This window comes from Lontra canadensis, unplaced genomic scaffold, assembly GCF_010015895.1.
Source record: "Lontra canadensis isolate GAN:19392208 unplaced genomic scaffold, GSC_riverotter_1.0 scaffold112, whole genome shotgun sequence".
In the NCBI taxonomy this organism is placed as follows: domain Eukaryota; kingdom Metazoa; phylum Chordata; class Mammalia; order Carnivora; family Mustelidae; genus Lontra; species Lontra canadensis.
This window is the reverse complement of record NW_022631106.1, coordinates 302,625-317,793: the sequence shown is the minus strand read 5'-3', so window position 1 is coordinate 317,793 and position 15,169 is coordinate 302,625. Positions and strand designations below refer to the sequence as shown.

The window sequence follows — 15,169 nt, the reverse complement described above, 5'->3', positions numbered from 1 at the left end:
GGAGAAATTATGATTATTTTGTTATTATAATGTATTTGCATGAACCTTAGAGCATTAGAGTGTTATTTGAAAGTGGATTTGGATTTGTTGTGAATGTATACTACAAACTCTGGGGCAACCACAAACATCAGTAAAAAAAGAAAAGTAACTGATATGCTAAAAAAAGGAGAGAAAATGGAATCATATGAAACATTCAACTGAAAACATAAAAAGCAGAAGAAAGTGGAAAATAATAAGAACAAAGAACAAGGACATCAAATGGAAAACAGGAGCAAAAATGGTAGTTATTATATCAATAATCACTTTAAAAGTCGACAGTCTAAATACAGTTGACCTTTGAACAAGACAGCAATTAGGGGTGTTGATCCCCCGCACTGTTGAAAATACAAATATAACATTTGACTGCCTCAAAACCATTCCCGCTAACTGTTAATAACCTTCTGCTGACTGGATGTCTTACAGATAACATAAACAGTTGAAGAGACATACTTTGTATGTAATATGTACTGTATACTATATCCTTTCAACAAAGCTAGAGAGAAGAAAATACTACTAAGAAAATAAGGAAAATACATTTACAGTACTTAAAAAAAAAACAAACACTTATAAGTGGACCCAAGCAGTTCAAACCCGTGTTGTTCAAGGGTTCACTATATGCCAGTTAAAAGAGATTGTCAGAGTGGATCAAAAAACAGGACCCAATTATATTTAATCTATAAGAAGCATACTTTAAATATAAGACACATAGAGATCAAAGGCATGGAGAAAGATATACTGTCCTAACACTAATAAAAAGAAGGCAGGAGTAGCTATATTAATATGGACAGAGCAGATTTCAGAGCAAGGAAAGTTATCAGGAATAGCAAAGGGGTCAATTCTCAAAGAAGACATTAAATCTTTAATGTGCATGCACCTAACAGCAGAGTATCAAAATATGTGAGGCAAAAACAGAACTGCAAGGAGAAACAGATGAATCCACTGTTATGTTTAGAGACGTCAACACACCTCTGTCAGAAATGAACAGATCCAGAAGGCAGAAAATCAGCAAAGGCATAGTTGAAGTCAATTGCACTATCAGTCAACCGAATAAAATTGATTACTATGTCTAGCAACTACTTCATCCAATGACAGCAGAATACACATACTTGTCAAGCTTACATGTGATACTTACCAAGACAGACCACATTCTGAGCCAAATGTAAAAAAATTTTTTAAAAAATCATACAATGTCTGCTCTCAGACCACACTGGAATTAAATTAGAAATAAAAACTAAAAACATGATTGGAAAACTCTCAAATGCTTGGAAATTAAATAACACACTGTTAAATAACACATGGGTAAAAGAAGAAATCCTAAGAGAAATTTTAAAATATTTTGAACTGATTGAAAATAAAAACACAACTCCTCATAATAAGCAGGATACAGGAAAACCATTCTTGAAAGGAACAATCTACCAAAACTCACAAAAGAAATAGATAATGTAAAAGGTGAATGTGTATTAAAGCAATCAAGTCAATCATTAATAACTTTCCAACACAGACAACACCAAGCCCAGATGGGTTGACTGGTGAATTTTACAAAACATTTAAATTAGAAATTATATCAATTCTCTATAATATCTTCTAGAAGATGAAAACAGAAGGGACATTTCAAGAAAAGACAACCACAGCTCAATATCTGTCATGAATATAAACACAAAAATCCTCCACAACAGACCAGCAAATTGAATCCAACACAGCATAAAAAGAAATATAAACCATAAACAAGTAGGATTTATCTCAGGTATGTAAAACAAGTTCAACATTTGAAAATCAATTAATGTAATCCTTCACATCAACAGGCTAAAGAAGAAAAATTACATAAACCTATAGATAGGTGCAGAAAACACATTTGGCAAAATCCAACACCCACTCATGCTCAAATCTTTTAGCAGCCAAAAAGTACAGAAGAACTTCAACTTAAAGAACATCTACAATAAATCTACAACTAATATTGTGCTTACTGATGAAAAACTAGAAGCTTTCTAGTTTTAAGTACAAGGAAAGGCTCTCCCCCCTCCCACTATCCCTTCTCAATATTTTATTGGAAGTACTAGATTATGCAATAAGACAAGAAAAGGAGATGAGAGGTATAACGATTGGAAATAAATCTGCCTTTATTCACAGATGACACAATTGTCTATATAGAAAACAAAGAACTGACAAAAATCTGAAACCAGTAAGTGATTATAGCAAGGTTGCAGAATACAAGGCTAATATACAAAGCTCAATCATGTTCATGTAGACCACCAATGAACAACTGGAATTTGAAATTAAATACATGATGATATTTATATTAGCACCTAAGAACCTGAAATACTTAAGTCTGAATCTAACAAAATATGTACAAAGTCTATGTGAGTAAAACTGTGATGGAAGAAATCAGAAAAGAACTAAATGAAGGGAGAGATATTCCATATTCATGGATAGGAAGTCTTGGTGCTGTTAGGATGTCCACTCTTCTCAAAGCATTCTCAATCAAAATCCCATAAAGTTATCTTGTGGATAATGATAAAAGGAATCCAAAGTTTACATGGAGAGGCAAAGACCCAGAAGAGCAAACATAATATTGTAAAGAGCAAAGTTGGAGGGCTGAGACTACCTGTCTTCAAGACCTACTCTATAGGTATAATGATTAAGACAGTGTGTATTGGTGAAAGAGTAGACAAGCAGATCAGTGGAACAGAATAGAGAACCAAAAAGAGATCCCCATAATTATACAACCCCTCTTTAACAGAGGAGCAAAGGCAATACAATGGAGCAAAGATAGTTTTTTCAACAAACAGTGCAGGAACACCTAGACATCCACACACACGCAAATGAATCTAGACACAGATTTTACACCCTTCACAAAAATGAATGGATCACAGACCTAAAAATGAAATTCAAAGCTCTGAAACTCCTAGGAGGTAGAAGAAAATCTAGATGATGTTAGGTATGGTGATGACTTTTAAAAATACAACCCCAAAGGCATCATCAGTGAAAGAAAGAATTGATAAGCTGGATTTCATTAAAATTAAAGACTTCTGGTTTGCAAAAGACAATATCAAGAGAATAAGATAAGCCATAGACTGGGAGAAAATATTTGCAAAATACACATCTGATTAAGGACTGTTATCCAAAATACACAAAGAATTCTTGAAACTCAACAATAAGAAAATGAACCATCCAAATAAAAAATGGGCAAAAACCTGAGCAGAAACCTCAGCGAAGACATACAGATGGCAACCAGGCATAGGAGAAGATGCCAATATCATATGTCACGAGGGAAGTGCAGCAAATTAAATCGACCATGAAGACACCACTACACGCTTCTAAGAATGGCCCAGATCCAAGACACTGACACCAAATGCTGGTGAAGGTATGTAGGAAGCAACAGGAATTCTCATTCATTGCCAGTAGGAATGCAAAATGGTATAGTCACTTTGGAAGACAGTCTGGCGGTTTCTTCCAAAACTAAACATACCCTACCATACAATTTAGCCCTCATACTCCTGGAATTTACCCAAATGAACTGAAAACTTATGTTCACATGAAAACCTGCACATGGATGTTTACAGCAGTTCTATGCCTAATCACCAAAACTTGGAAACAACCAGGCTGACCATCAGCAGGTGAATGGATAAACTGGTACATCCGGACAATGGAATCTTACTCAACACTAAACAGAAATGATCTACTGACCTATGAAGAGACGTGGAGGGACCTTAAATGCATATTGCCAAGTTAAAGAAGCCAATCTGAAAAGCCTCCATATTGTATGATTCCAACCACATGACACGTGGGGAAGACAAACTACGGAGACTGTAAAAGGCTCAGTAGTTGCCAGTGGTTGGGGGGAAGCAGCAGAGCGCAGATGATTTTCAGGCAGTGAAATGATTCTGTATGATACCATAATGGTGAACACAGGGCATCATATACTGGTCCAAACTGATGGGAGGTACAACCTCGAGAGCGAATCTTAAAGTAAACTGAGTGATAATAATGGTCAGTGTGAGTCTGCGAATTCTAATAAACGTACCTGTCTGGTGGGGGATGCTGAGAGTGGGGGAAGCTGTGTGTGAGGGTGGGGGAAGATGAGAAACCTCTGTACCCTCCCCTCAATTTTGCTGTGAACCTAAAACTTCTCTAAAAGTTCAAGTCTATTAAAACACACACAAAAAATACCACAGACAGACAAAACTTTCTGAATGAAACCAAGGAGAGTGGCTTGACCTCCCTCTGGCCCCTCCGGCCTGTCATTGGCCTGGAGGGAGGGCCAACACAGACCCGCACCCCAGCTCAGGCTTGGAAGGCTCAGCTGAGCTATGGAGCTCAGGATGCCCACAGAACCAAAGATGAGGGGGCAGGGTAGGGGTGCTGGTAGGAGTCTTTCTCAGACAATATAAACTTATCAGAAAGCTGAGCCACAGCCTAGCCATGGTGCTGACTTGGTTCACTGGATCATTGCTAGCAATGCCTGGAATCCTCAGGCCCATCCTGCACTCCAGCACTCTGCCCTACCTTCCCAGTCCCACTCCCCACAGCAGCAGCTACCCTTTGACGCTCAGCTTACCTCACCTGCCCCTGCCCACCAGCCCCATGAATGCTTTCTTCTGCCTCATCAGGAGGTGACAGAAAGGACAAGAACAAAGCAACCAAAATGGAAAGAATTTCTTAGCAAGGGCAACATAACTACATAATTTGGCCTCTGGCGCCCTCTGCTGTTAAAATGCTAAACCTGTCTGTCCTAAGCTGGCAGGTCAGCAGAAACAGAAATGGTTTGCGGGGGACATCTTCACTTTTTACTCTTAAAACACTATTTTTTTTCCCCTCAAAGATTTTGCTTTCTATTTTTAAAAACTCTGTCACTTCCCTGGGAGAGCCATATAGTTTTCTTAATATATAAAAAAAAATTCTCAAAAGATGTGTTAGTTCAAACGGATGGCATGAGACAGTGAAAACTGAATGGGAAGAAATCAGAGAGGGAGACAAACCATGAGAGACTCTTAACTCTGGGAAACAAACAGAGGGTTGTGGAAAGGGAGGTGGGTGGGGAGTGGGGTAACTGGGTGATGGGCATTAAGGAGAGCATGTGATGTGATGAGTATTGGGTATTGTACGCAACTGATGAATCGTTGAACACTACATCTGACACGAATGATGTACTGTATGTTGGCTAATTGAAGTTAAATTTAAAAAAAGATAGTGACTTTGAAAGTACTTTGGAAAGTCTGGAAACATGAGAACAAAGCTGGCTGAGGAAGGGGAACTGGAGGTAATTCAGGCAGCCATAATGGTTGCCCCCGAGGCTGGGGGTGATGCCCAGAGGCTGAAGACCAGTGGAAAGTGGGCGTGCTCGCTGGAACCTAAAGAAACTGGATGTTCACTCACATTAATGGGGGCCAAACCAACCACCCAAACTGTCCTTCCCCGATTCCCACCTCATGTTGCTGGTGAACACCAAGGCCAAGGGCCATTAGCCCTGGGCTGCCAATACTGGCTTTTTGAAGGCTTCCCTGTCCAGGCTGCCTCAAATGTTCATTTCCAGTGGTTTCACCCAGATAATTCCCGCTGGGAAGAAACCGAGCAGGGTTCTTAGGAGAATCATGATTCTACTACCACCCTACCACCCAGGTACTCATGGCTGTTGAGCTCCTGCTCCGTTCTGAACAGTGCTGCAGCACATGACCTACGTGTCCTATCATCCATTCTAGTGGCCTTTGGAGAGATCTTATTGCCGCGTCTATACCCTTTCCTTAGCTAAGATCGAGGATTGTGCTAAGGCCGGTCAGAGTGTTGGGAATTTCTTCCAGGCAAGGAGATGACCTTCTGAGAGCAATGACAGAGGCATGCCTGAGGAGAGGCAGGCCTGTGTGTCCGGCAGAAATCTCTTTATGTTGGGCTGATTTGGCCCTTGAGCATGAGTCAGGGCATTGGTTTGATTTCATGGCTGGTTACAGTTGGCGACGCTGTGCTCACAGGGAGGACAAACAATTGTCATCAGGAAGCTGTGTATGTATGAAACAGTTGTGTCATACAAGTTGGCAGGAGTGACAGGCTGTAGGGTTCCGGGAGGAAGACGAAGAAGGGAGGATAGAGGTGAACTGCCTGGGGGTCACACTGGGTACCAAACGTCACCAGACAGAGATCTGGGAGTTCTGATTACACTGGAACCACCATTCAAAGCTTTCCAGAGACTGACTAGTCAACTGTCTGCTGCCCAGCATTCTTTGGATGAAAACTCTGACAGAACTCTCCACCGACCTTGGAAGCATGGCCCCTGGCATCACCAGGTGTTCTTTCCATAGAATCCAAATCAACCAAGCGGACTCCTATGGCATTTCAGTGCTGAGGCCCTCATGGGCCTCCCATTCCCTTTCATGCCCTCAACATACAGCTGGTTGCCTACCTAAAATGTCTTCCCTTTTGCCCTCCTTCCTGTTCAGGTCCTTCTCCTCCCTCCCCAAAGCCTGGCCTGACCACCCGAGTCCTGAGGGCCTCTCTTGTCCATGAATTGCTCACCCTTATTTCTGACTGGCTGCTTGACTATTATTTAACTTGTTCATGTTTACCACCCAAGTGGAAGTTTCTAGAAAGTTAAAGTAATGCTCTATCTCCAAGTTCTCCATGCTTGCACAAAGTAGGGTGCCAAGCTTTTAAATGAATACTAACCCTGAGGGGAGCGGCTGAACATAGGCAGCATAATGGCAACTATTGGACTAGACCCCAGTAGGTATGATGTGTCTGAAATCCTAAACTCTCTACACAAGCATTTTCCAATCACGTGAAATTCAGTGCCAAGGTGAAAGAAGGGAAAGCAGTTAGCTGACGCGACTTTATTTAAAAACAAACAAACAGAAGTCCCCGTTTATAATTACCTCCTCGTGTGACTCAACCATAGAAAGACTAAGGTTTAACATTATTTCTGGACTTCTAGGGGCCTTTCTTCTAAAACTACTCACACATAAGCAAGAAGATGCGTGCACAAGGGTGTGGGCAGCAGCAGAAAATAGGATACAGAAACAAGTCAGTGTTCCTCAAAAGGGCAATGCTGCAGTCACGCGTGGAATGTTCATAACGTGGAACACTGAGCAGCCACTAAAAAGACTTAAGTAGACCTACATATACTGACTCGGAAATAGTCTAAGTCACACTGGTGGAAAAGCAGATTACAGAGGATTTAATTAACAAATATTTATTGAGAGTCAACGTGTGAGGTACTGCTATAGGTGTTGGGGAAACAGAGAGCTAAGTGGGTGGAAAAAACCCTCTTCCCATCATGGATCTTTGTATTCTGAAGGTGTAAAGAAACGTTACTTATCAAGAAGTAATTTATAATATTAGAAGGTGATAAGTGTCAGGAAGAAAAAGCAAGCAGAGGAAGCTGATGGAAGGTAAGAGATGAGTTGTTAAAAGGGTGGTCCGAATAGCCCTCACAGAGGAGGTAATAGAGAGAGAGAGAGAGAGAGAGAGAGAGTTAGTTTGTGTGTGTGTGTGTGTGTGTGTGTGTGTGTGTGTGTGTATAGGGGGAGCACGGACAGCTTCTAAGACAGCTCCCAATTACCTCCACCTGGCATCTGTTCCCTTATGACATTGTTTCCCAATGAGTGTGTGCCAGGTGTAGTCATCTGTTCTCGTGAACAGAAAATGTCAAAAGTGCTGGGGTGTCATTTTTTACATCAGGCTACAAAAGACTGTGACTTCTGTTTTGAGCATCCTCGCTCACTTTCTTGTTTGCATGCTCTGAAGGAAGCCAGTTACCATATTGTGAGCTGCCCTGGGCAGATGCCGATGTGGCAAGGAATGGATATGTCCAGCCCGGCTAACAGCCAGCGAGGACCTGGGGCACCAATAGTCACACGAGCAAGATCGGAAGGGATCCTCTATCAGTCAAGGCTTCAGATGAATCTGGAGCCCCAGCTGTCAGCCTGCCTACAAGCTCATGAGAGACCCCGAGTCAGAAGCACTCCGCTGGGCTGCATCTAGACAGAAACTCTGAGATAACACTGGCGGTTTTAAGCCACTAGGTTTTGGAACAGTCTGTTATGCAGCACCAGAAACCTAACACAGAGACAATGAGTGAGAGAGCGAGCAACTGAGTTTAGATATCCATGAAGCAAACATACACCACACAGCCATGGAAGGACTCACTGAATTTAAGTCTAGGGATGGAAGTAGAAAGAGAACATGAAGAAGGACTTTAGCATCTATTATATAGAGATAATTAAGCCTTGCTAGAATCTTTCAGAGCAAGAATTTTTTTCTTTTTTCTTTTTTTGAAATTTGTTCTTTTTTTTTTTTCATTCTAAAAACTCAAGCAAAACTTGAAGTTATGACAAGGAGCCTAGTTGTTAGGAAAATAATTAAGGACTAACACGTTCAGAAATGATGAGAATAAAAATCCTTTTTTCTGTGTTTAAAGTTTTTTAAATATCCAAAACACTTTTTTTTTTAAAAAGGAAGAAGGATGGGAGGAAGGAAGAAGGAAGGGAGTGAGAGAGGAAGAAGGAAGGAAAGGAAAGGAATGGAAAGGAAGGGAAGGAGGAAGAAAGCAGAAAAGAAGGGAAAGAAGGAGAGAGGGAGGAAGGGAGAAAAAAAGGAAGGAGGGAAAGAGGAAGAAAGGAAAGGAGGGAGGGAGGGAAGGTGTGAGGAAGGAAGGAGGAAGGGAGAGAGGGACAGAAGGAGAAAGGAGGAAGGGAGGAAAGAAGGGAGTTTCATTTTCATTATAGTTCTCAGAAGACAGGAGGGCAGCTGAGCTTAGAAGAAAGCCCAGGAGATTAGAAGGAAGCCAGAGTGACTTCCCTACCACTGCCCAAACAGGCAATAATGCAGTCAGGACCAAAACAGCTTCCCAGACACTTACCCTGTGATCTTGATGGACCACAAATCCCTAAGTCATTGGTCCTCCAACAAAACGACCCCTTCCTCATCCCTTCTTGGAGAGCAAGTGATACTCTAAGCCCTCATTCCATGAAAGCAGCCTCAGATCACAGCAGTTATTAAAACGGGCTCTCAAAGAAAGGCAGGGGGCCAAGAAGGGGCTTCTTTGGGAATCTCTAGGCCAGACCCTTCCCCAGTGTTCCTTTACCCCTGCCTGGGAACAGAGGTGGAATCTGAGCAGACAGGCCGGTGCAGGGGGTCCGCCTCACACAGGGACGAGAAACAAATGGGGCTTCTGCAGCCCCCCGCAGGGCACACTGAGAGCTGTGTAGAGAGCTCCGACTTTCTGCTAACTTGCCCCCTGGTGCTGAGGACTTCCTGGCAGCGGGGCTGGAGATGTGAGTGTGGGATCACGGGCAGAAGGGGAGGTGCGCTATAAGGCAAGTAGAATCGCTCACCTTCTTTAGAGAAGAAAACAAGAATCACAAGGTCTCAAGCGTCTGTCCCTCCAGGGGGACTGACTCCATGTGTCAATGGAAAAATAAAGCACAAGTGCAAAAGGGCCTAGAGAAGTCCAATGTGCTACGTACAACTAAGAATAAATATATGCTATCAGTTAAACCAAAAAAGAGCGGGGGGGGTGCCTAGGCAGGTTCATGGTGCAGGTGAGGTCAGGTTGGGGAAGCAGCACAGTTAAAGTGAAAAGCAGAAATGATTCAAATGCCTCAGGGCATTAGTGATGGATGCTGGTATCTGAAGGTTTGAAGTCAGTTTCTAGTTTCTGGTCTAACAGTGGTTGGTTGCGGGGGGGGCTCAGGCAGACCCACAAATGAGTTTGGAGAGAGACTCAGACTCGACAGGCACTTGAATCCCAAGAAAAAAGACAGGAAGGAAATATTTTGTCTGCTCACTCAGTGCTGGTGTTCTTCTACCCTTGACCAAGGGGCTCGGTTATGCAATGACGGTCTGTGCTCATTCTCCCAGGGCCTGGTGCCTCTGGGCCGTGGGGTGGCCGGGAGGTGGCAGCCCAGAGGGCACAGGTGGGTCCCCAGAGGTCCCTGGCTGTAACCCCCTTGTGCACATGGTCCCGTCTCTCCAGTTCTCCAGCCCCCTCCCATACAACGGGGTGATTCTGTACCTCCTACCTGGTCTACACAGGGATGATCCTCAGAGGAGTATGGGCACCACCCCCGAACCCAGAGGGAGTGACCAAGATAATCTCGTGGATCCTTCCCTACAGACCCAAGATCTCAAGAAAGCTGTTCCACTGACCACTTGTGACCCTATTTCCAGGAATGGGATGGGCAATAAAGCAGAAGCCATAGACCAGGGGATAGGCCCCGGCCTAGGGGAGCAAGGCAGCATGACCCCGCAAAGGTGGGAAGCTGATGGAGGGTTCTAGAGCTGGAGAAGGCGCAGAGCACAGATCAGAGTCCTTGGGGTGGGGGGAGCACCAAGATCCCATGATGCTTCGGGACCCTGGGCAGCTCTCTAATCCTTGGTTGTTTCTTAGCAATCACAGCAGCAGAAGCAGACTCAGAACCAGGCCAGAGTGGCCCTGCCCTGGCCTCTTCTGACATCCCCCTCTCCAGAGGGTACGAGGGCTACAGGGGCAAGAAGATGTGAGCTCGAGAAGGGATCCAAAGAGAGAAGAAAACATGGCGGACCTGAGGCAGGGGAGCACTCTGTAGGATGAGGGAGGACTCCTGTCCTCACACCGCTGTCCAAACCTCCGAACGTCCAACGCCAAGAGTGAACCCTGGTGTGTACTGGGGACACTGGGTAACGATTTAGCAATGTAGGTTCAGCAACTGAAACACACGGACCCCTCGGTGGGGGACATGGCAGTGGGGAGGCTGTGTGCACATGGGGACGGGGTGGAGGGGGTAGATGGGAAATATCCACACATTTCTCTCCATTTTGTTGTAGGACTTAAAGCTGCTCTTTAAAAAAGCAGTCTGCGTTGACTGAGGGGCAGGGGAGAATGAGTGGGGTGAGGAAAGGAGCAAGGGGAAGCGAGCCCATCATGGTAACGGAGGAACAGGAGAGAGGAGATCTGCGAATGTCTGCTGGGGACCCTACGTTCTAAACAGCCTCATGGTCTGTGGGGCCTGCCTCCCTCCAGCTGTCCTGGGCTCCTGGGAACAGGTAGCCTGGTCGTCCCCCGCCTTGGCTCGAGCAGATATGCGAGCATTGCCTGCCAAAAACAGCTGAAGACACATCCCTGGGCCCTGCCTTCTTCCAGAGTCATCCAGGGACCCCAGGGCCATAGCGGCAACATCCAGGCACCTGGGCCACTTTCTTGAGATGTCAGTTATTTCTGAGATGACAGTACCTTCCTTTAGATTCCCCAGATAGATCAATCATTAATACAGTTACTGAATGCCAGACAAGGCCTCATCAGAGTCCCAGTTGTGCTGCCTGCAGCCCCGCTCAACCGTGCCCAGGTGCAGCGCTCCTCATTCCTCCCCTAACCCCACTCTTACATCCTCCTCTTCCATTGTTTTAAAGTCACTTAGCATCAAGAAGGATTTCAGGTGAGCCCTGCTTCTTTGTGTCAGGGTCCCTTCCCCAGAACACTGGACAGGGAGGTCTGAACGGGCAGCTCATCTACGACAGCGATGTGTCCACGGCCAGCACCCCGTCCTAGCCCCACATCAGGGTGCCCTCAGCCCCCCACACAGCCACTTCCAACCTTCACCCCCCTTCTCACACCACCCACACCCACTTCTTACCTCGACTCCAAAAGGGATCTCCCAGTTCCAAAGACCGGGGAACTCTCCCTGCACTGAATGCCCTCAACAGTTCAGAACCTAAAGGATCCTCTTGTCCCCTCACCTCCCGTCCCCGATGCCAAGAAGCGTATCTGTGTCCAGGCCTGGTCTCGGGGCTTTCCATCCGGCTGGGAGGACGGGTTATTCGTCGTTCTCCCCCAGGCCCACCCCTCCCCCTCCTTGTTCACTAATCTCCCCTTTCCACGGTCTTCTCCCTCATTACAGGAAGCATTCGGAGAGAATGCTTCATCTTCCATCTGGCTTCAGCCTCCGCAGCTGGGCTTCCATCCCACCCAGACAGCTCCTGCCAAGGTCGCTAGTCACCTCCTAATAGTTACATCCGACCCCGCGTTCCACTTCTTAGTTTCAGTGACCTCTTGGAAGCATCTGGCACCACTTAGCACTTCCTTTAAACATTTTTTAAAATACTCTCTACTCCTTTGGTTTCCACGATGCCATCCCTCAAGACTCTTCCTGAGATCCTCCTGCCTTGTACGCAGGCTTGGCCTTGATGCCGGTCCCCTTCCTCCCCCAGACGTCAGGGTGCTACCCTCTCTTCTCACACTCGAGGCACTTCTGGGGAGGACATGAACTTTACAGCTTCAGGCACTACCCTCAACATGGATAAATCCCAAGTCTGAACACTCAGTGTAGACCTCTGCCCAAATTTCAGCGAGAACACACCACAGTTGGACAGCTCCATGGAGAGTATGGGTGTCCACACTCCGCGTGCCTGCTGGGCCAGCTCATGGAACCAGGCACTCCATCCAGACCCCCGGAGCATGTTCCCACCTTCCCCTCTGCTCACGTGCTGTTTCCCCTCTCATTGGAGCCAAAGGCAATTCACGAGCAGGACAGCAGGAAACAGGAAGGAACTTGAGACTCAAGAGTCAAGGTTCAAACCTTATTCCTACTACTAAGCCGTGTGACGTGAACAAGTCATTTGGTCTCTGAGACTCAGGGTCATGGGAATAACATCAAGTACATAACAGGTTTGTGCAGCATCAATAAGATGCTGTATGTAACAGTGTCCTAGCATGGTTCCTTCCCAGAGTAAGCTTGGAAGCACGGATTGTGACAGAAGGATATCCATTCCTTATTTCCTGGCCTAACTCCAGAAATATGCTTCCCTTCTGCACCAGTGAATCTCTTCCTTTAATTATTTCTCCACTTTTATAGACTCAACTTGTGTCCCCTCCCCCAGCTTGCTCATGGTCTTAAAGACCGAGGAGGGACACTTTCCTCCTAACATTCCTTCTGTGGAGTTTCCTCGGCTGCTTCCTACAGAGATTGCTGAACAAATCCACGAGTAAGTAATGAGAGGGTAACAAGGGCTTGTACTCCATCCTCTGGCCAAACGTGAAACTTACCTGAGAGGCTCTGAGCACAAAGAATTTTCGAAAAAGAGGAGACAGAAGGGACACGGGAGTATGGAGGGGGGCGGGAGGAGAGCGAGGGCATGGCCCAGGGCGCCTTACCTTTGCACTGTAAACCCTGCCGTAGGAGGCCCCAGAGCAAGGACCCACAGTGGTCGCAGAAGGTGGGGACCTTGTAGTTGTGGATCCCGAACTTGTGGGGCATGTTGACGCTGAACCGCTGTGAGCCCACCTGCAGGGAAGGCAAAACACAGGGTCACTACCAAGCTCTCTCACATGGTGGCCTGCTTACTGCTGGAGCTCCTACAGGCCGGCTTTCCCAGAAGGCCTGGCCACCGAATGGGGCAGGTGGGAGCTTGGCTCAGAAAGCTGCCCCGAGAAACCAGGTGCAGAGAAACTTCTGGGGCCTTTGCTCCTGATGCCCTTCGCTCACTCCCCACCTGTCTGTTGGACCTTGTGAGGCCAGGCCCACTGCCCGGTGAGGTCCCCCCAGGACAGTGGGCTTCCATCTCTCATGGCACATGGCACACAGTGCACACCTCACATTTTGGCTGTTCACGAGATGTCACCGTGTTTCTCAAGGCTGCTTTATGCCTGGAGGCCGCAGCGAGGCCGTTTTGGCCACATGGTAGTAGATGGATTCTACAAAGACCCTGAAGCCCCAGCACAGCTGCGGAAAGTGAAGGTCTCCAGTTAGGACAGGCAGTAGCTGTGGTGAAGCCTGCTAACCCAGAGCTGTGCGCGCTAAGGGCACGGAGGTATGGGGACTGCCCACAGGCCAGGCACCAGCATCGCCATTAAACCTCATCGGCACCCCGTGGGGCAGGCGCCCTTGTTGGCCTGAGTTTCCAGCAGGGGAAATTAAGGCCGCGTGAGATTAAGAAGCATGGTGGTAAGCTGATGAGCAGCGGAGGCAGAATCTGAGGCCCACGAGTGTGAATTCAGAGCCCAGGCCTTTTCAGCAGCGTGCTGCCACTTAGGGATTATTTAAAAGGAGTAAAGAGAAGGCGGTAAGGTGGAGGGGGAAGGCCCGGGGTGGGGGGTGCAGTGTATTCTGATCTGTGGGCCTGTGTCTGCCACCAACCACCTGTGAGGTCTTGGAAGTTTCCAGACTTCCTGGGGCTTCAGATTCCTGATCTGGCTGATGAGGATGGCAGCCCCGTCCCACTGAACATCACAGGGCTGCAGGGGGTGGGGGGAGGGGGCGCAGGGGGCGCAGGGGGTAAGACGCACAGAAGTGATGGGTCATTGGCATGGTCCGCCTTTCTGGGTCTCCTCCTCTATGTCCACCTGCTCACCCTGAAAGGCGTGGATCACTGTAGCCACTCTTTTCCTGCAAATGCTGAAGACGTGGTGGACCCACACTGAGAACAGACTTGGGGGGTCCCAGGAAGAGGGTCACAAAGGGATATAAATGACAGACAAAGGTGAAGAGGTGGGGGAGCGCCCAGGAACTCGGAGGTTCAGCTGGGAGCACCCAGAATGCTAAGGCATCAGAGGATGGTGGGCGGAGGACAGGGCATGCACACGAGCCACAGAACTGGAGGCTGTGGAAACAAGCACGAGGGCCGCGCACACACAGGTACACACGTGCACACGCTGCTCTGCTGCGAAGACGTGGAAACGGGGGCCAGTGAGACCAACGCAGAGGCCATGGGAGGGAAGAAGAGAAAGAAAGAACTGGAAGGTGAAGAAGAAAGGAAGGTGATGCAACGGAGAGCCTTGGGCGGTCCCCACACTTGGAAGCCCAGGGAGAGGCGTGTCCTTGGTGCTAACACACAGGCACTAAGCAGGGAGAGAAACTTAGGCTCCCTGGCAGAGGGCTCCCCCGTCTCCCCCCACCCCTGGGGCGTGCAGCAATGCCCTAGGAGCCTGGCCCTGTGAGCCCTGGGACAGGCAAGAACTCCACAAGGCAGAGAAACCCACAGCCCCCATCCTCAATCCTTGGCAACTTCTCTCCTTTGGGACACATGCCACGTGTGGGGACACGCTCCTGGTGTCGTCTATTCGCTGCCAACGGGCCAGGAAGGACAACCAGAAAGCACTTGGTCACAGACTCAGCGGCATACCCGTAGGGCATGGACTCGTTTGGGACTTTTCCCTCCAAGAGATGGGGCG

General features: G+C 47.1%; 1 protein-coding gene across 2 annotated transcripts in view; it reads right to left on the bottom strand.

Annotated features, from left to right (window-relative positions):
• Positions 1–15,169, bottom strand: part of PRKCE (protein kinase C epsilon) — a 298,944-nt gene that overhangs the window by 151,485 nt on the left and 132,290 nt on the right. Inside the window, exons 1-2 of one of the 2 annotated variants that reach the window (XM_032840309.1) lie at positions 13,591–13,672; positions 13,154–13,283 (exon numbers count right to left, since the gene is read on the bottom strand). In XM_032840309.1, coding sequence (XP_032696200.1) covers positions 13,154–13,256 — 103 coding nt within the window. In that variant the 5' untranslated portion in view covers positions 13,257–13,283; positions 13,591–13,672. Of the gene's footprint in view, positions 1–13,153; positions 13,284–13,590; positions 13,673–15,169 lie in introns of those variants that run through there. The other variant, XM_032840308.1, reaches the window with a different exon arrangement.